The 27,476-nt window shown below is 41.2% G+C and overlaps 2 protein-coding genes and 1 long non-coding RNA gene across 5 annotated transcripts in view; 2 read left to right on the forward strand and 1 right to left on the reverse strand.

Moving 5' to 3' along the window:
- si:dkey-151g10.3 (serine/threonine-protein kinase WNK1) overlaps nt 1-10,536 on the forward strand; it is a 43,077-nt gene extending 32,541 nt beyond the window's left edge. The window contains exons 18-25 of one of the 3 annotated variants that reach the window (XM_034696311.1): nt 61-2,132; nt 2,328-2,574; nt 4,250-4,335; nt 4,417-4,754; nt 6,512-6,747; nt 6,834-6,929; nt 7,010-7,173; nt 7,277-10,536. In XM_034696311.1, coding sequence (XP_034552202.1) covers nt 61-2,132; nt 2,328-2,574; nt 4,250-4,335; nt 4,417-4,754; nt 6,512-6,747; nt 6,834-6,929; nt 7,010-7,173; nt 7,277-7,903 — 3,866 coding nt within the window. In that variant the 3' untranslated portion in view covers nt 7,904-10,536. Of the gene's footprint in view, nt 1-60; nt 2,133-2,327; nt 2,575-2,878; nt 3,146-4,249; nt 4,336-4,416; nt 4,755-6,511; nt 6,748-6,833; nt 6,930-7,009; nt 7,174-7,276 lie in introns of those variants that run through there. The other 2 variants (XM_034696312.1, XR_004633059.1) reach the window with 2 other exon arrangements.
- A 3,609-nt stretch (nt 10,537-14,145) lies between these two features.
- On the forward strand, nt 14,146-26,197 carry phf8 (PHD finger protein 8). The gene is made up of 22 exons (XM_034696199.1): nt 14,146-14,457; nt 15,105-15,403; nt 15,572-15,657; nt 16,707-16,833; nt 17,174-17,334; nt 17,499-17,640; nt 17,809-17,995; nt 18,112-18,274; nt 18,376-18,463; nt 18,910-19,016; nt 19,120-19,211; nt 21,107-21,196; nt 21,299-21,580; nt 21,690-21,772; nt 21,869-22,038; nt 22,233-22,318; nt 22,504-22,625; nt 22,862-23,193; nt 23,313-23,408; nt 23,498-23,607; nt 23,718-24,078; nt 24,170-26,197. The coding sequence occupies exons 2-22, from the start codon at nt 15,306-15,308 to the stop codon at nt 24,256-24,258; spliced, it is 3,072 nt and encodes a 1,023-aa protein (XP_034552090.1). The 5' UTR covers nt 14,146-14,457; nt 15,105-15,305; the 3' UTR covers nt 24,259-26,197.
- Nucleotides 21,191-22,008, reverse strand: LOC117821720. Its single transcript, XR_004633022.1, has 2 exons — nt 21,848-22,008; nt 21,191-21,699 (listed from the first exon to the last, which is right to left on the reverse strand). It is a non-coding gene; the product is annotated as an uncharacterized LOC117821720 (long non-coding RNA).
- Nucleotides 26,198-27,476: the final 1,279 nt, after the last annotated feature.

Genomic DNA, 27,476 nt, shown 5'->3' on the forward strand with positions numbered 1-27,476 from the left:
AACGTGCCTGAGCTTGGCCCATAACAGGAACTAACAATGTGTTCCTCTCTGCGGCTTCAGAGAGTGATGGATCCCAGAGTCTGGAGTCCTTGACTGGAATGGCCTCTCCACCTTGCCCCACCCTATCTGTCTCCTCCCCTCTGGTCTCTGCTGTCTCAGCTCCTGCGTCTATGGCCCCCTGTGCCACCACTAGCCCTGCTCTTAACACCATTTCCTCTGAAAGCATCTCTGCACCAGCCTCCTCGCTTCAAGCCTCTATTCCTGTCACTGCTTCAGGTGGTCTTGAAATGCCAGTCTTTACCTCAGCTTCTGCTGACCAAGCTCTGAGTGCCCCCTCATCCATCGCAATATGTGCTGCAGTTAACCTCCCCACCTTGTCCACTGTACATACAGTTGTATCCCCCACAACCAACACTATTCTGCAAGATACTTTCACTTCTCCGGGAACTAGCAACTGCTCCATTGTTGGTCAATGTATGGGAGATACGGTGATAACTGCTGCAAGGTCTTGTATGCCCACAGTGGACCAGTCTTCATTCTCTATTCATTCCCCTCCTCCTGCTGCTCCAGTAACCTCCTCTGTGGTTAGCCAGCTTTGCTCAAAACAACAGCAGACACCCACCCAGGTGGCCAAAGCACCACAACAACTGCTGCTGCAGCCTGCATTGCAGCAGCAGGCAGCAGTAGTTCATCAGCAACTACTGACGATGCAACAGGTACAGAAGATACAAACCGCAGCACCTCTGCAACAACAGCAAGTGTCCCAAGAACAACTTCAGATGCAACAGGAACAAGCCCTGCAGCAGTCGATTCAGCAGTTACAGCCCCAGCAACGCATGCAGACACAAGTACCACTTCAACAACAGCTGACTGAGGTGCCCCAGCCAGGTCCTACAGAGTTCTTACAACAGACCATGCCTCTTCAGCAGTTTCTGCCACCAGTGCCCCTACAGCAGGCCCAACAGCCACTTCCTCAACAGCAAACACTGCAGTATCAGCAACAGCATCATCTTCAGCAGGTACCACAGCAGGTTATGGCACCCCAAGCTGCTGTAGTGCCCCAACAGCAGACCCAAATTGACCCCCAGCAGCAGCAGTTAAACTTGCAACAGACAATACACTTACAGCCCCAGCAAATGGTGCAACAACACCTACAGCAGCAACAGCAGCAACAGCAGCAACAGCAGCAACAGCAGCAACAGCAGCTTTATATGGGTGCTGCTGTGGCTTTAAAGTCAGATCAAAGCCAAATGCTGCCGGTGTCAATCAGTCAACAGTTTCTTCAACAACAGGCCCCGCTTAATGTTAGCCCTGTACCACAACAGCAGATTCCACAACAACCTCAAATCCCTGCTGAGCTGACAAAACAAGAGGTGGTTAAAACCACAGACAAACCCCAGAAACCGCAGCAACAGTTTGTACTGCAGAAGCAGTCCTCTTTACAGATGTCAGAGTCAGAGGTTTCCACTGGAGAGACGAGTTTCACTGAGGACACGTGCAGCTACTCTGCTGCTTTTCAACCTTCCTCTGACTCTCTGCCCCCTCTCCATTTAGGCTCTACAGACGCCCCGTTACCCTCTATCTCCCACACAATGACACCCTCCCCTGCTCAGCCTTCCTCTGTGGCTGAGTCAGACAGTGAAGGCCCCCCAAAAATTGATTTTGTAGACAACCGGATAAAGACTCTGGATGAAAAGCTGAGGAACTTGTTGTATCAAGAGTACAGCTGCGGGGGAGCAGTGGCAGGGGGAGCTGCCTCAGGCCCTACATCAGCTGCCTCCACATCAGCAGGAGGAGACGAGTCCTCTGAGCCACAGTCCATCCACCGTGTCTCTTTCCCCCAACCTGCCTCTTCCTCAGATACCTCCCCTCACTCCTCATCCTCCTCTACTTCCTCTACCTCTTCCCGTTCCTCTTCCACTTCCCCTGACCCAGAGAAGGATGGGAGAAGAGAAGAGGCATCCATTGAAGTGGCCAAATTTGTGGAGCCGGGTCCAGTGGAGCATCAGCCTGGCCCATCTATCCCTTCGGCCTCTGCCTCATCCACCCCTCCTACCTCTCTTCTGCGTCCCAATCAGGAAGACTCTGCTAGGCCCCAACGGCCACCTGTACCAGGAGAACCAACCATTCTTGTGAGTAAATGCATTGGATTAGATTTGACTTTATCTGTTGACTTTTTTCTTCACTGCGCTGGATTTCCAATATGTTAGTATTCAAATGTGCTTATTAGCAGTCTGTGTTGTTTTCCTATATAAATGTTTGACTCTCTCTCAACTTGGAACATCCAAACTCCATGCAGCCAGTATTAATTGTCTTAACTGTTCTAGGCTGTACCCCCACACTCTGAAACGAGTACCACTGGAGACGCATCGTGGCCTCACAATCAGCACCCGATCCCCTTCCGGCATGGACAGCAGAAGCACAATGCAGGAGGTGGATATTTTGGCCTAAACCTGACATGTCCTAGTATCAGAAATCCTGTTAGCAAGAAATCCTGGACTCGCAAATTCAAAAACTGGGCATGCAAACTGCGCCACTCCGCCAGCTTGTTCAAGAAGCCCAGAGTCCAAGAAGGTAGCGTCCTTTTAGTAAGCGGGCAAGCACGCAAGAGAGAGAGAAAGAGAGAGAGAGAATGGGATGTTGGGGCATGGACCTAAATCTAATATGTAGTACTAGTCTTAACATAGAAAATTAACATCTTAACCGTCAGTAATGATTGCAAATGTTAAAAGATGTTGCAGCTAATATTTTCTGTTATTGCATATTGTAATGTGAAAAAAGTCATCATGTAATGTAAGTGTTGACATCACTACATACATTGCTGTTTGTTCCTTTTTTCTTATATATTGCTTTTGACTTTATTTGATTTTCTTGGCAGTCTTTCTTTTTGCATGTGGTGCTCACGCAGTGGGCAAGAACAGTGAAGAGTAGAGGAGGGTGGAAGATTGGCACAGTGTAGGAAGAGGAGGACATCAGAAATCTGATGCCCATCCCAGAGCAGATGAGGCCTGGAGTAAAACCCGGCTGTGCCTGTGCCCAGGACAAAATCCCTTCATTTATCACCCATCCTTCCCCTTTATTTTTCAAGTCAGCAAGCATGGCCAGCAGCAACCATCTCACCTCCTCACCCCCACCTGCTGGCTGAGTATAGACAGCAAAGCAACATGCAAATCACCTTATAACCCAGATAAGATTGATGCTAAGTTCTCATACAGGATAGCATTGCTTTATGAGGCTCTACTTTAATTCTTTTGCTGAAGAAGAAGCATCTATGAAGATAACTTTTTATATATTCAAAATATCCAGATTTGGATCAAAGTCATACTTTTCAGTATTTAATTGGAGCTTTATTAAGGGAACTTAAGCTACTGTTAGGTTCTGTAAAAGAGCAGGCTTGCCATCTTGCATGTGTTTGATTTTTGAGCCTATGTATAGCAGGAGCTGACATGTTTTTTTTTAGAGTGCACACGCACAGGCATGTACGTAATTTTCTTCATTGATGACTAATAATGGATCATTATCCGTAAGTAGAATCTAAACCAGGCTGCCTGTGCTTATGTTGGTTTTCAGTAATACACAGATTATTTATGTACACACTTTTCTAATGTTGTATTCCCAAATATCAAACACATTGAACAATACGCATTGTGGATCTGAGCCCAGATCTCAATTGTGTTATTGAGCTTTGCTGTCTGGTATATGAGTGGGAATATGGTGAGTCAGTGAGAATGAGAGAGTGGATGTGTGGGTGGGTGGGGGTACACTGTTGTTAACATATAACTGCCATTGCACAATATGTTGTTTTATTAATTTAATGACCTACTATCTTTGTGTTTATCAATGAAAAAAGCCACCCCTTCCCACACGCCCATTACATTTTTCTCTTAGGCATGCAGTTTTACATCCACAGAATTTCACATTTATTCTTCAGTCAATTGTTTACTGTGTAGATAAAATAACTGCCACAGAACTCAGCACATGTTTAAACATTCACATAGACCTAAGCGCAAGCCATGTAAGTCACAGTGTTGGTGATGTCTGACATTGGTTGATGGTTTTTAACACTGTGCCTTTGTTCGTGCCCCTTGTCTATCTATGTGCATCTATGTGTCTATGTGACGTTCTTCTTTGTCTGTTGCATTTGTGTGTTTGTACTATGTCATTTATGTGTTCTTATACCCATGTCTGTGTGTTTTTGTCTCTGTGCCTTGTCTTCCCTTTTTGTTTTTCATCCCTTTCTCTTTATTAGATGGACCCTCCAGCAGTCAAACACTCAGAGATGAGAAGGAGACTCAGCCCTTAAATCCACCTCAGACACACAGAGGACGTTTTCAGGTCAGAAAAATACTATGTGTGATTTCTTTTTTATTGCAGTGTGGACAAACATCTGATCTCTCTCACTTCTTCTACCATCAGGTGACTCCAGTGACCCAGTCATCTCCTCTGACGGATGCTCTTCCCGGCCATGGTAGCACCCACAGGAAAGTGGGACGCTTCTCTGTAAGCCAGGCTGAGGCTAGAAAAGAGGACAGGCACACCGACAGCTCCCCGATGTCTCCTGACGTTGAGAGAGAGAGGAGGAGGTCTAGGGTGAAGGAAGGAGAGAGAGATGAAAGCAAAAGGACCCCAGCGATGGCTCACCCACCCCGGGGTCATGGGCACGGCCACTCACCCCTTCGCAGCAGTGATGATGATGATGAGAGTGAGCTGGAAGATGAAGACCTGAGAAAAGAACTACACAAGCTCAGAGAGAAGTATGTCAGCGAGGGGGAGGACTTACTATATTATTTAGTGTTGACAAGATATTTGTTTCTTCATGAATAATCTCTATTTACAGATGTGTGGGTCCAGACATTGGTTTGACAAGTGTTCTGGTTTCCATTTGTAGTTAGGAGTGGTATTCAGCATTTACATATTGGTAGCTTTTGATGTACGCAAGAAAAATTGTCTGCATGGCAGAGCTCAATGCAATGCAATGCTATGACCTCACAGCTCCCATCTGCTGATTCATTTTTTCTCCATGAGGAGATACCTGCATGCAAGTGGAGCTCACAATGTATTCTAGATCAGGAGTTCCCAAACTTTTCAGCCGGTGACCCCCAAAATATAGGTGCCAAAGACTTGTGACCACCACTGTCCTTCAAAGTGATTTAATGTGGCTTCATTTAGCTGGTCTGCAGAAAATTAGCCTAACTATATGAGCATGTGGCTGTGTTTCCTGTGCCGTTATGAATTGTACTGCTACTGATGCTTTTGATAATTAACGGTTCACTAACCCGAAACTTAGGAGTCATCTGGCAAAAAGAAAGGCAGAAAACTCATTACTTTTTTAATTTTAATTTTTATTTAAAATTAAGCTACTATTCTTGTCAATATTTTGTACTATGATTGGTAAAATGTAATAATTATAGATAACTTTTGTCATTCAACTTTTTTTATTGCATTATTTCTGTATTTCTTTGTACACCACAAGTTAACAAATAATATATTAGTAATACAAAACCAACAAAGAGAAGAAAGAAAATAGAAAAAAAAAATTTTTTAAATTAATAATAATAATAATAATAATAATAATAATAATAATAATAATTAAGAAATAATAATAATAATAATAATAATGATAATAATAATAATAATAATAATAAAGAAATAATAATAATAATAATAATGATAATAATAATTAAGAAATAATAATAATAATAATAATAATAATAATAATAATAATAATAAGCCTTACAAACAAAAAGGAAGATAAAAATAGGAAAACAGGGTAAATTAACCAAAATATATAATAATAAATATTTTTAGATAACTTTGAAAAACATTCTGGAGGACATCTCGCGACCCCCCAGGGAGTCTTGACCCACACTTTGGGAACCCCTGTTCTAGATCAAAAATGATATCTTGATATTGAGCAACAAATCTGCTCGACACTGCCACAAAAACAATCAGCGTTAAGATTTCTCCACTCCCTGGAATACACCAATAATGATGGATCCGACCTCCATTCACCAAAGCAGTGTTTTAAAAGTTGTTTTCTTTGACTGCTTTGCTGAAGTAAGCAAAAGTGAAGGCAGCGTAACTTACTATTGACCATGAAACTGAGACTCACCAGGTGCAGATGAACAGGCGCTACTCTGGGGAATGTAATGAACCATTAAAGGGCTGTAATTGATGGAGGGACTGAATTTTGCTTTCTATCTAAACACGTTAGCTTCTCATGTTGCTAATTGGACTGTATACAGTGAAGAACATGGAACAAGAAGTCTTTGCTGGAAGTCATTTATTTATAATGAACACTGGAATGCCTGAAATGTTTAGCATAGTTCCCAGAGTCATATATCACAATCAGACACCGATAGTTTTAGAGATTCCTCCATTTCTTACCCTTTTCTTTATGATCATTATTTATGGCTTCGTGACTTTACATCAAATCTTTCACATTTTGCACATTCATTTTTTCTTCACAGTCATGAATTTTCACCACTCTGTTTTGTTTTTTCCTTTGCAGGCACATCAAAGAGGTGGTTTTCCTCCAAGCTCAGCAGAACAGAGAACTGCAGGAACTGTACAGACAGCTTCGTTCCCTCAAAGACCAAAGGCAGAGTCTGCCTGCCTCGCTGTCCCGAACCCCTCCCCTTCCCACGGCTCCTCCTCTCCTCTCTCCACGTAGGCCTAGGCCAGCCAAAACCAAGCTGCGGCCCCGGCCTCACTCTCACATGGACAACAACGGAGTTTCACACTCTGGTGAGGCTTTTAACTTTTCTTTTTCTCATCTGTTTATCTTTCCATTACTTGCTCTCTGTCTAACTGTTTTTGAAACTCTCCTCTAGGGATTCAGCAGTCAAGTAGTTACTCAGGTGGTGAACAGACTAGACTGCCCCTATACTGCAACCCTGAGCACCACACTTCACTGCCTGCTAAAAGAGGTATGCTTTGTCATAGATGTGTCAAGACAGCACATATGTGCATCAACAGTGGTGTGATATGTCCTGTGCTTTTTCAACAGATAATAGCCCTTTAAGAAAAAGCACATTCACTGATGAACTGCACAAACTCGTTGATAATTGGACAAAGGATCCAGTCAGCCCCTCCCCACCCAAGCCTTCACTCAATCAAATCAAGCAGATTCAGCAAGTGCAGGAGCTTGGAGGCTGGAGCCAGTCAACAGAGGTAGGACTACACTTTTCAGTATGCATCTATTTCTAATTCCATGCAATTCCTAAAGGATGTTTACATAGTACTGTAATATTTACTCAGCACTCATTTCTTACAGGTGGCTTCACAAAATTGGTTTCCTGTGGCACCGCTGAACCCCCAGGTACCACCGACCTCTGCTAGCATACCTGCGGTAGCCCCCTCTCATTACACAGGTGGAGGGAACCTGACAAACCTGCACTCTACGGGACCAGCTCCACAAACCCACATGGCTCAAGTGCCACAGATGCAGCAAAGTTTACACATCCATCAGTCCCTACCCCTCCAGCAGGCAACCTATCAGCAGTCCCCGATTCGCCAGCATATACCGCAGCCTCCGATTCAAAGTCCCCTACCATCGCAGTCACAACCACAGACACATCCTGTCGCCCAGCTGCCCCTCTCGCCACCTCAAAACCAACCACTGCTGCCTTCCCAAGTTCCCTCATCTCCGGTGTCCACAGCTGCGCCTCTGCTGCCTGGCAGTGGCACGGCTGCAACCACAGATAGCACTGCTGCTACTGCTACTGCTACTGTTGCTGCTCCTGCTGCTGCTGCTGCTGCTGCTACTGCTGGGGGAACATTTAGCTCCTCTCCCTCATCCTCTTCCACCTCTTCCTCCTCATGCTCTACTGCTGCTCTACCTTCCAGTGCCAAAATAAACCCAGCAAACCCCACCTCTACTTTTCCTCTGGGACAGAAATGAAACCAAGGCGAAGTGTGAGGTCAAAATGAAGGTGCAAGAGATGGAAACACAAAGTGGATCAGGACGTAAAGCAGATCCATGTGGAGTGTTAGTTGTGTATGAATGACAGAGTTGTGATTGCATTGAATATATGATTTCCAGAACTTCTGGGTGAGATGGGGAGTGAATGTGTGAGACGATAGATTCTAGTATGTACAGACAAGAGGGAAACATGGAACACAGCAGCCTGGGTTTGTGAAACATGGCATGTTTGGGTGTTGAGATGTACAAATTCTTAAATGTATGGGTGTGTGCATTCATGAGTGTGGATGAGTGTTTCTGGATTATCTGAGTACATATCCCTTTATGTCCTTTTACACAAATTAATGTTCTTTTTCTGTTTTGAAACAAACTCAGTTGGACCTGATCTAAGCAGAGACAACAAGGACGAAATATTTGACATTTTGTTGACATTTTTCGTGAGTGCTTAAAGTAAAAGGACTATCAGTTTTTAAAAGTGCAATTAGTAGTGATCATCTAAATTGATCAGCATGTATTGTATGGAACTGTCTGTAAGGCATAAAATATTTTTGTAGAAGCACACTGATGAAAACCAGATGCATAAAGGATAATTTCATGATCCCAACAGGATCTTTTAAAACTGCAGGCCTACAGCACAAGGTATTTCAATGGAAAAATATCAGACTACAGCATGTCACACTGTAGAGCACGGTTAAGTTATCTAGCTACAGTCATTACCACAATGCGACCAAACGCACTGTTTAAAAGCACGTGCTTCATTTGTGTTATTTTATGTTGAGCATTGTAACATAGGAATTGTCTGAAAAAACCATAAGTGATGTGATATAAATTCAGATGAATTCGTAACATGATGGTAAATTGAAAAATGCCATCTTTGTGAAGTGGGTACACTCAGCCCATGACTGCATGACCTTATAACTAAATTGACTTGCCTGTTCTTTCGTGGATCTGACATTTGTAGCCTAATGAGATGATTCATCAGTGATGAGTAAATATGCTTTCAGTATGATAGGCTTTCATATTCAACATTTGCTTTCAGTTTGAGCTCTGCATATCAAATAAAACCATGATGTCATGCTGCAGAGGATGATGAAAAGGAAAAAAACTGCCAATTAGTATTATAATCTGGGGAAACCATACGGGTTATTCCCATGCTGCCTTTGAAAAAATGCTTTTTGTGTGTGTGTGTGTGTGTGTGAGTTTATATTTTTTGTGTGACAAAGCTGTGATAGTCCAGTTGTATAGTGAATTATAAATTGCACCCCTGTTTTCTTTCTCATTCAAAGTAGCCTCTCAGATGTCACTGTACCCAGCTAAAAATGTTCATTCTGCCTGCCTGTTAGGCTTGCTTCCTAAAGAAACCAAACAAGTAAGAGGATAGACCATGCACATACTGAAAGTTTGATAACCAACACTGTTGTGTTGTCCTCACTTGCCTGTGTGGCAACTTTGCCAGGCATTTTAAAAATTGTTATTTCGATGGTGAAGTATTTAGTCTTTGAACATGGACTGTCAGTGAGTATGAATCTGTCAGAAGCTGATTTGTGGGCCATTAATGTGCTTTACGCACACTGCAAAAGGTTGAAACTTGTCAAAAATATTCCATTCTTTTTCTTTCTAAACTCTATCTGAATACACAGAGTGATATATCAGCAGCTGATATATATCAGTACATTTGATTGGAGTTATCAGTACACATTTGACTGTGGATGGTCTGGCGTGAATACATTTTTTGGCATATAAAGTAGCATGTAGTCAAAGCAGCATTTCTGTTTTATTGATAGAGAGATTGTGTGCCACTGAAAACAGGAGATTGTATTGTCGTTAAAGAATGCTAAATGTGAGTCAAAACATTGAGAAGGGTATGGTGGTTCAGAAACTTCTATTGCATAATCTAGGATTTAACAATGATTTCTGTATTTTTTGCTTTTCAACAAAATCCGCATTGTCACAAAGTTGTAGTTCATTATTAGTGAAGGTGAGATACTGTGCTGTCATGTCTGATACTAACATGTTGACCGCAAGCTAAAGCTCTATGATCATGATTCATGATGTGAAGCTGGCTTTGTCCTTGAAGTGTTACCAAAATGTTATCTAAAAGATAAAAACTATTTTTGTATTTTGAAATGGGGTTGTACAAATTGTAAAATTTTGTTCTCATCATTATAAATCAGAGGTTGTTTGAAACTAGAAAACGCTGGTTTTCATTCCTGTTTACATGTGACTCCCCTGCCTTGGTGTACCTCTCTGGATCCTGACAGACCAGGGTCATAAGATTTTTGTTTATGTATTTTAAAGTTGTTTCTGAAGTTTTTACGTTAGTTCTGAACAACAACTTTGTAGATATATATATAGAGAGAGAAAATTAACCTAAACCATCCTGCACGGCTGCAGGTCAGATTTAGCAAACTTAAAAATATGTGCAACAAAAATCTGGGGAGTCCTAAAGTAACATTAATGACAACCATTGATTTAAGGACATTTTTGGCAGAGAAAGCTTGAAAAATAAACTATGTTGCTGGTGACTTAGCCTCTGTAAATTGTAACTAATTCAACTGTTGATTTTATTTATGTTTTGTAACTAATCTAAATAAATGACGTAAAACATCAAACAGCAATGTTTCGAGGATTATTTACATGTCATATTCTATTTTAACAAGCTGGGCACTCCAGGAAACCATAATGGCTGAATTTGAAGGTATGAAATCAGACATAATCACAACTTCACTTTGCATTCACATCTTTAATGATGACTACTATATATTGATTATACTTTCCACTGTTAACATTTTGTCCAGCCTAGTATACTTTTTAAAATGGTATTAATTTCTTTGGTAAAACTGTGGGATGTGTCTAAAGCAAATGCATACTACATGCACATGCATAATCTCAAAAGGACCAATCCTAACTGAATTGGGGATCATTAGTTTTTGAAATATCACATACTATATTTATAAAAGCAAAGTAAAATGTGTGGATCCATGAAAAGTTATTTCAGTATTGTACATTGTTTCAGAAACACTGTCCAGTAATATATATAAAAAATGCTCTGAAGCAAATCCAAAGGGAAAGGCCAAGTTTAAAAGAGTTAATCAGCTCTGTGTTTTCATCATTCTTTTTTTTCATCCTTGGAAAGATAAACATAAAGAGCAAATATGGATACTAAGATGAATAAAAAATAAGTAAAGCAGGCCATCATTGTATTTAAATTGTAGATTTGAAAGGGTATTTTAGTTTGTAAGGGAATTTTAGTTTACTTCAGCCTCCACCTTAAAACCTCTTGATGCTGTTTTTCACTCTGCACTGAGATTTATTACTGGTGATCATTACAATACTCATCACTGCATCCTGTACAATAAGGTGGCATGGTCTTCTCTGACTGAAAGGCATGATTTACATTCATCCCTGTTTATTTGTAAAGCGCTTGTATGCATGCTACCGTCATATTTATCTTCTATGATAGTTTGGTCCTCTGAAGCAAAACACACCAGATCTACTAATTGGCTCACTCTCCAGGTTCCCAGAGTTAATTCAGAGCTGGGGAAATCTGCCTTTGGCTTTTTTGCACCATCTGTATGGAACTCCCCTCAAAGCACTTTAAAATGACTGCATTTGTTTCTTTTAGTCATTTTAAATCATTAGTTTTCAACTTTGTAACCTCTGATTGCACCTGTTTTAACTGACTTTGTATTAACATTACTTTTGAATGGTTTTAACAATACTTTTTAATTGTTGTCTGTTTTAAATTGATCATCATTATTTTAAGGTCCATCCATCCATCCATTTTCTTCCGCTTATCCGAGGTCCGGGCTGCGCCTTGAGATCCTGTCCATAAAGATTACAAACAGGATTGGTGACAAGGGGCAACCCTGGCGGAGTCCAACACGCACCGAGAACGCATCTGACTTTGTGCCAAGTATGCGGACACAACTCTCACTTTGGTCGTACAGGGACCGGATAGCTCGCAGTAGCGGCCCCTGAACCCCATACTCCTGCAGTACCCCCCACAAGAGCCCCCGTGGTACACGATCGTAGGCCTTCTCCAAGTCCACAAAACACATGTAGACTGGATGGGCAAACTCCCATGCTCCCTCCAGGAGCCTCGCAAGGGTAAAGAGCTGGTCCACTGTCCCGCGGCCAGGACGAAAACCACATTGTTCCTCCTGTATCCGAGGTTCGACCTCTGGTTGGAGCCTCCTTTCCAGCACCCTAGAGTACACTTTTCCCGGGAGGCTGAGAAGTGTGATACCCCTATAATTGGAGCACACTCTCCGGTCCCCCTTTTTGAAAATGGGAACCACCACCCCGGTCTGCCACTCCACCGGCACCATCCCAGACCTCCATGCGACACTGAAGAGGCGTGTCAGCCAAGACAGCCCAACAATGTCCAGAGCCTTCAGCATCTCAGGGCGAATCTCATCCACCCCCGGTGCCTTGCCACTGGGGAGCGTTTTGACTACCTGAGTGACCTCTGCCAATGAAATGGACGAGTCCTCCGCTGGGTCTTCAGACTCTGCCTCCTCCTCGAAGGACGTGTTGCTGGATTTAGGAGATCCTCAAAGTGTTCCTTCCACTGCCCGATGATATCCCCAGTCTGGGTCCGCAGTTCCCCACCCCTGCTGAAAACAGCCTGGGTCCCACCCTGCTTTCCCTTCCTGAGCCGCCGGACAGTTTGCCAGAACCTCCTTGGGGCCAACCGAAAGTCCTTCTCCATAGCCTCCCCGAACTCCTCCCACACCCGGGTTTTTGCTTCCACGACCACCGATGCTGCAGCCCTCCTAGCCACCCGGTACCCGTCAGCCGCATCCAGAGACCCCTGGGCCAGCCAGACCTGAAAGGCCTCCTTCTTCAGCCTGACGGCTTCCCTCACCGCTGGTGTCCACCACCGGGTTCGAGGGTTACCGCTACCGATGGCCTTGAGGCCACAACTCCTAGTAGCCGCTTTCACAATGGAGGCCCTGAACATGGTCCATTCAGATTCCATGTCCCCAACCTCCCCCGGGATACACGAGAAATCCCTCCGGAGGTGGGAGTTGAAGACCTCCCGGACAGCGGTCTCCGCCAGACGTTCCCAGTTCACCCGCACTATTCGTTTGGGTTTACCAAGTCTGTCATGCAGCCTCCCCCGCCAACTGATCCAACTCACCACCAGGTGGTGATCCGTTGACAGCTCTGCACCTCTCTTCACCCGAGTGTCCAAAACATGCGGCCGCAGATCCGATGATACGACTACAAAGTCGATCATCGATCTTTGGCCTCGGGTGGTCTGGTACCAGGTACACTTGTGAACCACCCTATGCTCGAACATGGTGTTCGTTATGGACAGTCTATGCCTAGCACAGAAGTCCAACATCAGAACACCACTCGGGTTCAGATCGGGCAGGCCGTTCCTCCCAATCACCCCTCTCCAGGTGTCTCCGTCATCGCCCACGTGGCCGTTGAAGTCCCCCAGGAGAACAATGGAGTCCCCATCCGGGATCCCTTCCAGAACCCCATCCAGAGACTCCAAGAAGGCCGGGTACTCCGAACTGCCATTCGGTGCATATGCACAAACAACAGTCAGAGCCTTCCTCCCCGCAACCTTAAGTTGCAGGGAGGCGACCCTCTCGCCCCCCGGGGAAAACTCCAATATCGAGGCGCTCAGCCGGGGGCTTGTGAGTATCCCCACACCCGCCCGGCGCCTCTCCCCCTGAGCAACTCCGGAATAGGAGAGAGACCAGCCCCTCTCCAGGAGTTTGGTTCCAGAACCAGAGCAGTGCGTGGAGGTAAGCCACCCAGCCTCCTTCGCACCCAACCCCCATGCCTAGCCCTGCGAGTGGTGGGTCCACAGGGTGGCGGCTCCATCCAATTTGCCTTGGGAGACCCTACCAGGGGCGAATGCCCCCGACAACACAGCTCCCGGGTTCACTCCTTCACCAGGTTAAGGTGGCGATTCTTGGAGGAGATTTTAAGGTTTTAACTTTTATTTGCTTGTCATGTATTTTAATGTTTTAATTTATATGCTCGACGTCATTGTAAATGAGGGCTTCGCTCTGAATGATTTTCGAGTTTAAATAAAGATATTTTACTTTGTTGTTTATTTCTTTATTTACACCCAATGTACTTTGCAGGCTTCTGCATTTCTTTGGAATATTGTGTTTCTGTCACTATGTTCCTGAATGAACGTTCTGCAACGTCTTGTTCCTGAACGCGACTCCGCATTTGACTGTCTCCAACTTTATTGTTCTGTCAACAGCAACAAAAGCGACGAACAACGGTCTGACGCTACAGCCTTTGAAATGGCGTTGATGTAGTTTATTACGCCGTTATTTGTAGTTATTCTGCTCGTATGATTCTCTGCAGGTTTTAGTTTCTGCTCCACTTTGAAATTCAGGGCCTAGCCTTTAAATTCGGGCATAACGGAACTGATAAACAAAAATGTGGTAAAGCAAATTGCCTTTAATTTACGTTGCATAATAAGGCCGCAGCTGCCCCCGAGCTTGCGTAGGATTAAACCCGCTTTTGGATGCTTGGCCTGCCGCAGCTTGATGTCGGTGAGTTCCCTCCGTTTAAATATACATTTTGCTCGCAAACAACGCGTGTTAGTGCGACTACAATGAATTAACTATGTTATGTGCATACACAGTTTATTCGGAGTTTAAACACCAAATGAATTGCACCAAGTGTTTCTTGTGGAAGTTAAACTTAGCGTCTTAAATGCTTAGTGTAGCTACATGGTTGGCTAACATGGCTAATGTTAGCCTACGTGCTAAACGAGGAATAGCATGTTTACAAACAGAGAGCTAACGATACGACCTGTCAATTAGCTAATGCTATCAACAAACAATACTTTAAGTAACTTAATTTATATATTTTTGAGAAAAAATCTAGGTAAAACAATTACGGCGAGCTTTGCCTCTCTCATTATTCATGTGCGATAATGTTATTTAGTTTGATTCTGTAAATAATACATATGTTGTGCATTGTTATGCTACCAAAACATCTAGTTTCAGTAAAGTTCTCCTGCTCCCTCACAACATTACAACCTGGACTATGGAAGCAGGGTTTAGCTTGAATCTTGTGTTATATCTCAGTCCTTAAATTATATTCTTTTCAGCTTTTAATTGCAGTTTTGATGCTGTCATTTCACATTCACACGGTGAGCTATCAACACGTTTTCTCTTCTCCTTTATCTCTACAGGCTCCAGAATGAATCCCAGCGAGCATGTGTTTCAGGAATCTGCAAGTGAATAGATGAACTTGGAGTTCAGTGAAACATTAGCAGTTAAATTACTGTAAAATCAGTAACCATTCAGTGCTTTGGTCCCTCACATCTGAATATATATTTTACCTTCTCAACGTTAACAAGTGTTAAAAGCTAGTTTAGACAAACGGACTCAACATGGCTTCAGTGCCAGTGTACTGCTTGTGTCGCCTTCCATACGATGTGACACGTTTCATGATTGAGTGTGACATCTGTCAAGACTGGTTTCATGGAAGGTAGGCCATTTAATATTTAACATTGCATTGCTCATACTGTTGTCTGTTTTTCATGCAAATTGAATATTAATTATTTTATGATGGTTAAATGTCTTGTCTTCGTTGTATGATTGCTGTAGGTGTTCTGTATTCTGTGCAAACTCTGACTCCAGACTTTTTTATGTGTAGCTGTGTTGGAGTAGAGGAGGACAAAGCAGCTGAGATCGATCTTTATCACTGCCCGAACTGTCAGGTCTCACATGGGCCATCCGTCAGTAAGTTACCTTTTTTTTTTACATTTTTTTTTTTACATTTTTTTTTTTTCAAAAAGCAGGTTTAAATCACAGTGTAGTTTGATACAATGATTTTTGTTTTGTTTTTCTAAACATACAGTTGTGCTCATAAGTGTACATATCCGACAGAATCTATGGTTTCTTGGGTAGTTTATGTGGTCTTTATGATATAAAAAGAGTGAACACAGTTGCTTGATAAAAAATTTGCTTCACCCAACCACTAACCATGAGTGAAAAAAATAGATTTTCTCTTATCATTTATAGTCTCTGAAAAATGCCCCATAAAAAACCACAAGTTCTGTCAGGGTATGTAAACTTATGAGCACAACTGTACATGAACAAGAACATCCCTCTCCCCCAACTTCCCACCTGCATACCTGTTGTACAGTGAGACGGACAAGTAGAAACATACATATATATATATACATAATAACCACAGTGACAGCAACTACATAAAAACAACATCAACAATGGTAAACCAACAGGTTTGAAATAATCAGAATAATAATATAAAATAAATAAAATATAGGTATAAATCAGCAAACATGTACAAATAGTAATGTTCTGTGCAGAATAGTTGTTCAAATACAACAAGTTGTGGTATTTCCTTACCACTTCGTCAGTTTATATTGTTTTCATTTTGATTTTGATTTAGTTTCCTATAATGTAAATTCGTGTATTTATATATATATATATATATATATATATATATATATAGATATAGATATAGATATATATATATATATATATATATAGATAGATATATATATCTGTGCGGAGTCCTTGAGTGCAGAGAAAGGTGCCTTTAAATAAAATGTATTATTATTATTATTATTATTATTATTATTATTATTATATGGCTAACTACCACCTAAAACAGTGGAAGTTGATTGCTCACGCCTTGGTCCACAGCATGCTTGGATTAGGTTCATGTGTTACCTTTTTTTTAAGTATTGCTTTTTTAAGATTGTGTTGAAGTTTTTGGATGACTTTTTAAAAACTTAAAGTTCTGGTGCCTTTTTTGTCTTCAGTGCGTAAACGCCGCGGAGGTAACAAGCAAACAGATGGAGGTTCTGCTGGAACAAGAGATCCAAGTCGACCTGTCAAGACCGGCAGTGTACAGTTTGTCAGAGAACTACGGAGCCGCACCTTCCCAAAGTAAATCTCTCCCATTTTTTAATAAAAATATGAAAACATGGTTATAACTGGGTGATGTAATGGTTTTAGTGTACACTTGTCATATTGTTTTGTTATTACAACTGATGGCATCATGTTGTTATATTGTTGAATTGATTGCACACATGCTTCACTTTGCCAAACCTCATGAACCCTGTGTGTGTTTTTTTGTTTCTTTAATTTGATGTTACAGTTTCCATGTTTAGATTTGTTGGGAAGGCCTATGCCTTACACTACAATGATTTTCAGGCCTGTTTATTTTTTTTACTCTGCAATCCCAAAGCAAAACCTATGTATATGTCTGACTGTATTTCTCTGACAGTGCGGATGAAGTCTTGCTGAAACCATCTGGGGCCCAGCTGACAGTTGAGTTTCTGGAAGAGCATTCATTCAGTGTTCCCGTCATGGTGCTGAGGAGAGATGGCCTCGGCATGACCCTCCCTCCTGCATCTTTTGGCGTCACGGATGTAGAGCACTATATTGGTAAGGTTTGACACATTTTAGGTTAAATAAATAAGCCTTACTTTACCCTCCTTAAAGACAATAAATGTGTCATGGGAAATTTGAAATATTTTAATGTTGTGCTGAATTTGATAACTATGTCATCAACACTCTGCTGAAACTTGTTGATTTTGTTCTAATTCTAGGTGCAGACAAAGAGATCGATGTTATTGATGTGTCCCGCCAAAGTGATATGAAGATGCGTTTGGGAGACTTCGCTGAATACTACAACAGCCCCAACAGAGACAGAGTGCTGAATGTAATCAGCCTGGAGTTCTCTGAGACGAGGTACCCTGAAGTTTCACTTTGATGTAGTGTTTTCTTTAATATTTCTTAACATCAGATTCAGTTTATGTCAAAAAAAGAAAACAAAAAACTTTATAGGTTCGGGAAAGTTTTGTTGTGATAGATCTGATGTTTTGATGATTAAAGCAATTATTATTATTATTTTTTTAGGCTTTCAAACTTGGTGGAGACTCCAAAGATTGTGAGGAAACTGTCATGGGTTGAAAACCTCTGGCCTGAAGAGTCAGTATTTGAACGGCCCAATGTGCAGAAGTACTGCCTAATGGGAGTAAAGGACAGCTATACAGACTTTCACATTGACTTTGGAGGAACCTCAGTGTGGTACCATGTCCTGAGAGTAAGAAGAAACATTATTTTTCTGTTCTTATAGAGGGACAGCAACACATTATGTTCTTTCTTATTTATCACTTAAATTATATTTTTTATTAAGAATTTCCCTCATTGTCTATTCAGGGCGAGAAGATCTTCTACCTGATTTCCCCAACTCAAGCAAATTTGTCACTTTTTGAGCGGTGGAGTTCTTCATCTAACCAGAATGAGATGTTCTTTGGAGACCAGGTTGATATGTGTTACAAATGCTCCGTCAAACAGGGAAACACCTTGTTTATTCCAACAGGTAAGCTGTTATTTTTGGTTGTTGTTGCTGTGTTAGTATATGGTTTTAGTTGTGGAACAATCAATTAATGTTACCCCCTTTTTCATGTTCTTGTCTTTTAGGATGGATTCATGCTGTGCTGACTCCAGTGGACTGTCTGGCCTTTGGAGGAAACTTCTTGCATAGTCTTAACATTGACATGCAGCTTCGGTTAGTTTCAAGTTCAGTTATGTTGTTGAAGCCCTTTTTGCTTGATGCCTAAGGGAAATAAATAATGAGAGGGAGTTGAAATTAAGAATTGATTTGACCTTCTTATTGTTTTAAAGCAGTTACATACAGAAATCAGAAAATGTTCCTTATAAAAACATCTGGACAATCCTTATTACCGACAAATCTCTCTAACCGTATGTCCCAATACCACAGCCCCCTTACACTGGCTCTTTGTTAATTGTCTAACCTTCATGACTCTTACGACACACTGCAATCTAAAACATGATTCCACTCAAGAAAGTGTTGGCCCCTGAATTATTCATTGCTTCATGAACATATACCCCATGGACAGTTACTTCTTTGTGGTATTAGAAATGGTTATGGCCAGTTGCTTTGTGTTTGACCATGTGTGTCTTATTCTCCCTCTTCTTTGTCACCATGTATAGGGCATATGAAATAGAGAAGAGATTAAGCACAGCAGACTTGTTCAGATTTCCCAACTTTGAGACTGTGTGCTGGTATGTTGGAAAGCACCTTCTTGACACCTTCAGAGGTAAGAAAGTTTAACAGATGTCAATATTTGTGTAATGTCTTGATGTGAATTTTTGGAGTGGACAGTGTTGACTGTTTGTCATTTTTGTTATTCTGACCCCCAGGTCTGAGAGAAAACCGAAGACATCCTGCCACTTACCTGGTTCACGGAGCTAAGGCCTTGAACAATGCCTTCCGCGGCTGGACCCGTAAAGAAGTAGGCAGAATGTCATTGTTTGTGAATGTCATGTCTTTATTGTTTCTTTACATAGTTAATCATTTTATACAATGTGGAAGGTGTAACAAATAGATTACAGGTGCAGCAGCTTCATTGTTTTTATTATTACATAGAATCATAGGTTAACTTCAATAACTCAACAAAGTGACATTTGAAAAAGGGAAAAGCAAAAAACACAGCTAACCCATAAGATTCAAGATTCAAGATTCAAGAAAGCTTTATTGCCAAGTGAGTTCGCACACACAAGGAATTTGACGTGGTAAATGGAACACTGGTACTTAACAACAAGACAGTAAGGACACAACAAGACAGAACAAAACAGTAAGGACACAATAAGACAGTAAGGACACGACAGGACAGGACAGTGGGGGCACAACAAGATAGTAAGGACAAGACAAGACAGTAAGGCTACAACAAGACAGTATGGACACAACAAGACAGTATGGACACAACAAGACAGTATGGACACAACAAGACAGTAAGGACACAACAGGACAGGACAGTGGGGGCACAACAAGATAGTAAGGACAAGACAAGACAGTAAGGCTACAACCACACAGTCAGGACACAACAAGTCAGTAAGGACACAACAAGACAGTCAGGCTACAACAAGACAGTATAGCTACAACAAGACAGTGAGGACACAACAAGACAGTAAGGACACGACAGGACAGGACAGTGGGGGCACAACAAGATAGTAAGGACAAGACGAGACAGTAAGGCTACAACCAGACAGTCAGGACACAACAAGTCAGTAAGGACACAACAAGACAGTAAGGACACAACAAGACAGTAAGGACACAACAAGACAGTAAGGACACAACAAGACAGTAAGGACACAACAAGACAGTAAGGACACAGCAAGACAGTAAGGACACAACAAGACAGTAAGGACACAACAAGTCAGTAAGGACACAACAAGACAGTAAGGACACAACAAGACAGTAAGGACACAGCAAGACAGTAAGGACACAACAAGACAGTAAGGACACAACAAGACAGTAAGGACACAACAAGACAGTAAGGACACAACAAGACAGTAAGGACACAGCAAGACAGTAAGGACACAACAAGACAGTAAGGACACAACAAGACAGTAAGGACACAACAAGACAGTAAGGACACAACAAGACAGTAAGGACACAGCAAGACAGTAAGGACACAACAAGACAGAAAGGACACAGCAAGACAGAAAGGACAATAAATATATAAACCTAAACACAAATCCAAAAATTCTAAATAAAAATAGAAATAAAAATATTATCTGTACAAAGAAAGGTAAAGTAGTACTTTTAAAGACATATCTCCCCAGTCACAACATATGCCAACTTTGCACCACTGGTGAGTGCTGCAGAGCTGTGAACTCAAAAATAACCAGACTCAAGAGCATTTTTTTTTTCAGCAGCCCATCACTCCGATGCAAAATTGAATCAGTTATACTTTGTCAACAGCCTTGCTACGTCAATAAATCCAATTGCTTCCATTTAAGAGGATACATTTTTAAATCTTAAAAAACGTTGCACACAGTTACTGTTGATTTTAATCCTGCCTGCTTTGTACTATACACATACTTATACAAATAGATACATTAATATGATCTTCACATACTTTGCATTTTAAACTGATTGTGATTGTAAAGCTAAGCTAACTGGATACTGGCTGAGCCTAAACTGTCAGCAATGAGTGTATTGAATTTTGCCAGAAATACTTGAACACATGAGAAATCACATCACTGAAATTACTGTCAAACTTCTCCTTTTGAATTTAAAAACAAAAACAAATAAATAAATAATCAGAAAATCCTTAAAGTATAAATCAGCTTTTAGTATACAAATATTATGTAAGATGATTGATCTTGTTCTCCTCACACACAGGCTTTAGCAGAGCATGAAGTGGAAATTCCAGAAACCATCAATACTCAGACACTCGTGAAGGACCTGGCCAAAGAGATTCGTCTGGTTGAGGTAAATTCTTCAAAATGTATGCATGTTTTTTTTTTTTGTGTGTATAAAAATGTTGTTTTTTTGCAGATTTACTGACCAAATATCACATTTCTTTATTCATAGGATATCTTCCAGCAAAACATTGGCCGTACTGGACCTCAGTTTCCTGGCTCGCCACTCTCTAAAGCTCCCCTGACTGCTTCACAGAATTCAGGACGCCCTCCTGGAAAAAAGAAGGGGCCCAAGCCCAAGGAAGTCTTAGGGGGTCTTGGCCCCCCTGGAACCAAGAAAAAAAGTCAGAAAGGGCTGCTCAAAGCGGAGGCAGGAGAACTGGATCTCATTGAGATCCACACAAAACATACACTCAAAAAATTTCAGCCTGGCAAATCCAAAAATGAGAGCAAGGTAAAATGTTATCCGAATTTTGTGGATATGTTGCAATGCTTGGCCACGTGTTTTTCCTTGTAAAGTTTTCATCCTCATCTTTGTTTGCAATTCTCTTTTGTCCCTGCAGTTGGAGCTGCCTTTAGAGGAGTTTGAAGGGAAGATTAATAAAAGCAAACTGAAACTTGTTCTGACCAATGGAAAAATCCAAGGGTAAGCTCTGCAGCTTCTTGTGGTGTTCCTATTATTGTATGATGGAAGGATCCTATCAAAGGTTTTGGTGTTTACCTGCTGATCATCTGTTTTTAGTAAGAAGGATGGAAGTAGTAATGGTGCAGGAAGTGCTGGAAAGTACAAACATCTTGCCATGGAGGGATCCAGTCTGTCTGACTTGGAGTCTGAGGATGAGCTGCAGATTGACGAGACCCCTCCTCCACGACGTAAGCCTGCGGGAGCTAACAAGAAAAAGAAAATGAGCGGTGAGAAACACTACTCTGAATACAATGTGTTGCTCTGAAATAAATCGTTTTCTTTACCTTGATTATGCTAGAGAAATCCATGAAAGATCCCTATAGCTATTAAGTTTTTTAAACCAACAGCCAAATGTCTTACCTGTTAAGTCTGATTTCAAAGCCATCCTGTTGCTGTAATTAAAGTTCAAATCTGCCATCAGGTCTTCCCAGGAAGCTGCCCAGAGCCAAACCCTGCTCGGACCCGAATCGCATCAGGGAGCCTGGAGAGGTAGACTTTGACATTGAGGTGAGGTTACACTGAAATAACAGTGAGGTTTTCTGAAGCCCCATGTCGATGCTAACTTTAAAGTATAAGATGTAGTAGCAAGTACAAGTTAGTTAAGAGATGTCATCAGAATTTATTTGACTTCACTTATGATTGAAAACTGTTATTCAGGCATAACAATGGCTTATTAATGCATGTGGCTTTAGGAGGATTACACCACAGACGAAGAGGCACTCGCTGCCCACGGGGTGAAGGGTGGTGCAGGAGGCATTCTGGACCTGTTGAAGGCCAGCAAGCAGGTGGCGGGCTTGGACTCAGCAGCGCTCAGGTTAGATATCTTTGATCACTGGATCAAGTATTTTATACATTTCACACTGACATTTGAGTTTAGGCGTTGACTTGAGTTCAAGACATTGCAGGAACCTACCCGGGGATAAATGTCTCACACTGTAACCTTAAAAATGTGCCTAGATCATATATTTACAGCTGCTCTGTCGGGACACTCGATTATAAGATTATGTTTGAGTTTAGTGAGTGATTGCTCAATTTTGTTTTTTTACTCAGTGAGGAAGCACCAGCCTCTCCCAGTACCCGTGATGCAATCCAAGGTATGCTGTCCATGGCCAACCCGCCCTCCTCATCTTCATCTTCCTCGTCTTCATCCCCTTTATCTATCTCTGGAGGCCTGACAGAAGGACTAGGGAAAGTCAAGGAAAAAGGTGGCAGGGCTGTATGGGTCACTGGAGGGGTTAAAAAGACAGGAAGTGCTGAGAAGAAACCTGTTATCCAGCGGCCTGGAAAACGGCCTATCAAACGGCCAGCCCGTCATCTTAGCGACGAGGAGAGTCCAGATGAGCAGGAGACTCTGGGAACCTGTTTTAAGGATTCAGACTACGGTGAGAAATACACTCAGTGACTCATACCTGCTGATTTACAAGTTAGTCAGATAACTTCAGTTAATAGCTTTGACTTATCAAGCCAATGCTAAATTATTGTCATGAAATGTTTGTTTAAGTTTACCCATCCCTGGAGTCTGATGAGGAGGACCATGCTAACAAGGCTAAGATGAAGAGAAAGAAAAACTGGGATGACACACCTTGGAGCCCAAAAGGTACCTGAGGGAAAACACAACAGCTAGAAGGATAAGATTTGATTTATTGCATGATTGATGATCACTCAATATTTTCTTTTCGCTCACAGCCAGGGTGATGCCCACCCTTCCCAAACAAGAGCGTCCAGCAAGGGAGGGGGCCAGAGTCGCATCAGTAGAAACTGGACTTGCTGCAGCTGCTGCAAAGCTGGCACAACAAGTAAGTTGAATCAAAAATCTTCACAGCATGTGCCCAGTGAATAATGTAGAGTCGAAGCATGTCTAGATAAAATGATCACTCTTGTCATGTTTTTACTGGTTATGATCAAGGAGCAGCAGAAGCCCACCAAAAGGAAGTACACGAAGAAGCAGCGTCCTCCTGCTCCTGTGGTCACTCCTCCCCCTGTTCAGACAGAGCCAGCCCCACCCTCACCACCACCTGCTCCAGAGTCTGCTCCAGACTTTAGCCCAGACAGAAGGATGGATTATTTCTCCGCTAGTCTGTTGGACCATGAGTATACAGCAGGGCCGGGACCATTTGGTCCTGGAGGCCCGAGGGGCAGTGGAGCTATGGCCCCTGGTGTATTCCTTACGTCACGCCGCCCTTCACTATCTCCACAGAACAGCAGCCCTCACTCCAGCGTGTCCCCGGCAGGTTTAGCCAGCCAAGGCGCTATGGGAGTCGGTCAAGGTGAGCAGAGATGTCAATTGTTCACAGCATAATCGTCTATCCCTGCGACAGCAAGTGTTCTCATGCCTTTTCCCTTTTCACTTCAATTCAGGAAAACGTCCAAAGAAAGGACTTGCGACTGCAAAACAGAGACTTGGAAAAATTTTGAAAATTCACCGCAATGGCAAACTTCTCTTGTGAGGGATGTTTGAAATAAGGCTGAAGACTTCTAAGGTGGAATGAAAAAAAAAGGCTTTGCAAAAGGTAATCTAAAGGAAATAGAGGTAGTGATCTATATTTTGTACTCTAGATAAATTTGTTTACTGTTTTCACTTGATATTGAACCTCACTTTAACTTGTCATACGTCAGTTACCCTGGCAGGGAACTCCCACCTGCCACCTGTTTTGGAGCTCCACTTCTCCATATCCACAAAAACAGTTTTTTGAAAGGCAAATGTGTGACTTGAATACATTCACTGAAATATGCTAGATGCAACATACAACATCAAATCGGCAATTGGATGTGTTATATGCGTTACAAAATGACAGGTGGACATTGGTTTAACTCGACTTAGGGCGCACTCACGCTATGCAATCCGTGCCGTCCAGTTTGTTTGACCAGTACAGTGTGTGTGCTCTATACCATGCTCAGGCAAACATACTTCCTTGGCCCTGGCATGTTTGGAAGAGGTGGGCTTCAGCATTGAACAGTTGCTCATGCATAGGCAATGTGGACATGACACGCAACCCCTCTTATTGCTGCATTGCATAATCAATATACATGATGAATGAATAATAACATAATGAATAATTTAGTCCAAATAAAATTGGTATTTTCTCCTTGACATACATCCTCTACTCGAGGTCTAAACTTTCATACCAGCATATGGTGGACAATCATATTTCAGTGCGGTCATGGCAGCCGGTCTTGTGTGAGTGCACCCTTTCAATAGTTTGAACAGAAAACACAGTTGGTTTTATCAGTTCAGTGTCTCCATTTATGCCGGAAAAAACTAAACATTCACGGTCCATCTGAATTTTTTAAAAGGGAAAGTAACTCAACACATTTTCTAGTAGGGTAAAATGTTCCGTCTGTTACATAATCCCCCACACTCTCATGTGGTAATATTTTTCTATTTAGTTGTCTGTTAACTCATAAAACACATTATTGTGTGGTATGATGATAACAGGACAACAATCTTTACACAGTAAAAAATTTAATAAAATTCACTTGTATGCCTGTGCTCATCTGCCAGTATGCCACATGGATTCATTTAATTTAAGTAATTTTTCACTGTTTAAGGAACACAAATACCATCATATACTGTATCTATATACATTTTAAAAAGCACTCAACCAATGCCAAGAGTTCCATCATATGACTATATTTATTCCGAACATATTTATTTAACAAAGCAGCATCTTTCCATCTCTTCGCCTTTTTTAACCCAGTGTTTTTCATCAGTCATCTTTGTCTCGACTGCATTTCTTTCAAACTACTTACTATCTGTATAAAAGTTCTAGCCATTACTTTGTCAGAATTTTTACGATTTAAGTTGTCATTGTAAATATTTGTAATATTTGTAATTTATATACTTACATTTAAAGAGCAGAAAGTATTGAGATGAAGTGACTAGTTTCCTGCAAGTTGCCATAATTTGCGTCCCAAGAGTTTGCAGTATTCTTGGGACAGATCTAGAGATATGCTTTCTTACCGCAGAATGTACTAGTGATCATTTTGTCAGAAGTGTAGAATTAACCATGTGACAACATTGTGAAGGTGCAGAAAATTGATTAACATGTAAATATATGTTGTAATTTAAGTTCTTTTATAGTTCCAAAACTTTGAAATCTTTCGTAAAATAACTTGTACATGATACATTGCTGTATTTGGAAAATATCTGAAATAGTTCATTTTTTATATTTGTACTCAGTAATTGTCATTCATAGTTTGTCAAGTTGTCTTGTCCATGTAATAGTGGTAGTGTTTTGAAATAAATGCCCTTGTTTTATTTCATCCATTTAGTTTTATATTAATTACTGTCAATATTCACTCTTGTGTTGGTGTGTACTATGTGTTTTTAAACATGATTAATGTTTAAATACGACCTGGAAAAGATAAAATACAACTTTGGCAAAATGTCTTTGTTATTGTTAAGATTTATTATACTCTCACCAAATCACCACTTGGTTTTCTGTTTGGTAACTAATCTAGTTTAGGGTATGACATTCACATAGCTTTTTTATATTAAATTATTTAATAACAAAAATATTGTGGCGATGTGTTAAACACATCTAGACTTACTCATTTACTTCAATGAAAGAACAAATAAATTCTTGTTCTACCTCTCAAATAATATAAATGTTGGTATCTTCTTAACGCTCCTGTTATGTTCGTTTCTTAGGGACAGCAATAATGTTCCTGGGTCAACTTAATGAGGCATATTTGATAATTCAAAATTGTCAGAACCCAAAAAAATCCCCATAAACATCACATTATAAACTCCCCTATTAACCATTTGAATCAAGATTTAGTGCATTGGTGTTATTTCATTCTCACAGATCATAGTTAAAGAGGATAACTCACTCGGTTTTTTTTTACCTTTTTTATGTACATTGGAAAGTGTTCGGGGTGAAATATGTATCACAGTTGCAAAGAAACATTTATTATTTGACAATTCTGACCCTATTTAGCCTCCACTTTGACTGTTGGGCCAAGTTGACCCACAAACAAACAATATCTACAATGTTACAATGTCATGACGCTTTTATCCAAAGCGACATACATACGAGAAGAACAACACAAGCAGAGATCCAGACAATAGGAAACAAGATCAGTACGAGTAATAAAGTGCTTCAAGTCCATTAGGGTGCAGGTACTGCCAAGCAGTGTAAAGGCAATGCAAAAAAGTAAGTAAGGATTTTTTTTGTTATAATAATAAAATAAGGAACATCTACAATGAAGCAACCAAACCATTTAAGACCTTCCATTATCTTCATCAACAATTAACCTCACCACAATAATGACCAACGTACCACGTGCTAGGTCACTATCTATGTAATATAAACATGCCGGAGGGGGGGGGGGTCAAATGTGTAAAATGAACCATTTTCATTTTACATGTTGTTCATGCTAATTACGCAAAGCAGAAGTTTCATAGCAAAAAAAACAATTTCAATTTTTTTGATTTTTGAACATTAAGTTGGGTCAATTTGACTCGCAAAATAACAGGAGGGTTAAGTTACTTTTGTTTATTATTGTATAAATTACTGCACTCTTACATTCACCTGACATTCATGGTTTTGCTGTAAATAGGCTACACCTCTCCTGTCCCAGTTCAGTCAGCTTGTTATTAAAAAAGTTCCTTATACTCATTGCATTTATGACACTTTCATTTTAGAAATACTTTGAATTCATT

Source organism: Notolabrus celidotus, chromosome 11, assembly GCF_009762535.1.
Source record: "Notolabrus celidotus isolate fNotCel1 chromosome 11, fNotCel1.pri, whole genome shotgun sequence".
Taxonomy (NCBI): domain Eukaryota; kingdom Metazoa; phylum Chordata; class Actinopteri; order Labriformes; family Labridae; genus Notolabrus; species Notolabrus celidotus.

Coding starts and splice junctions, on each gene's coding strand:
- phf8 (XM_034696199.1), top strand. CDS start 15,306: ATGGCTTCAGTGCCAGTGTACTGCTTGTGTCGCCTTCCATACGATGTG. Junction 19,212..21,106: donor GCGGCTGGACCCGTAAAGAA/GTAGGCAGAATG, acceptor CCTCACACACAG/GCTTTAGCAGAGCATGAAGT. Junction 21,581..21,689: donor AATCCAAAAATGAGAGCAAG/GTAAAATGTTAT, acceptor TTGTCCCTGCAG/TTGGAGCTGCCTTTAGAGGA.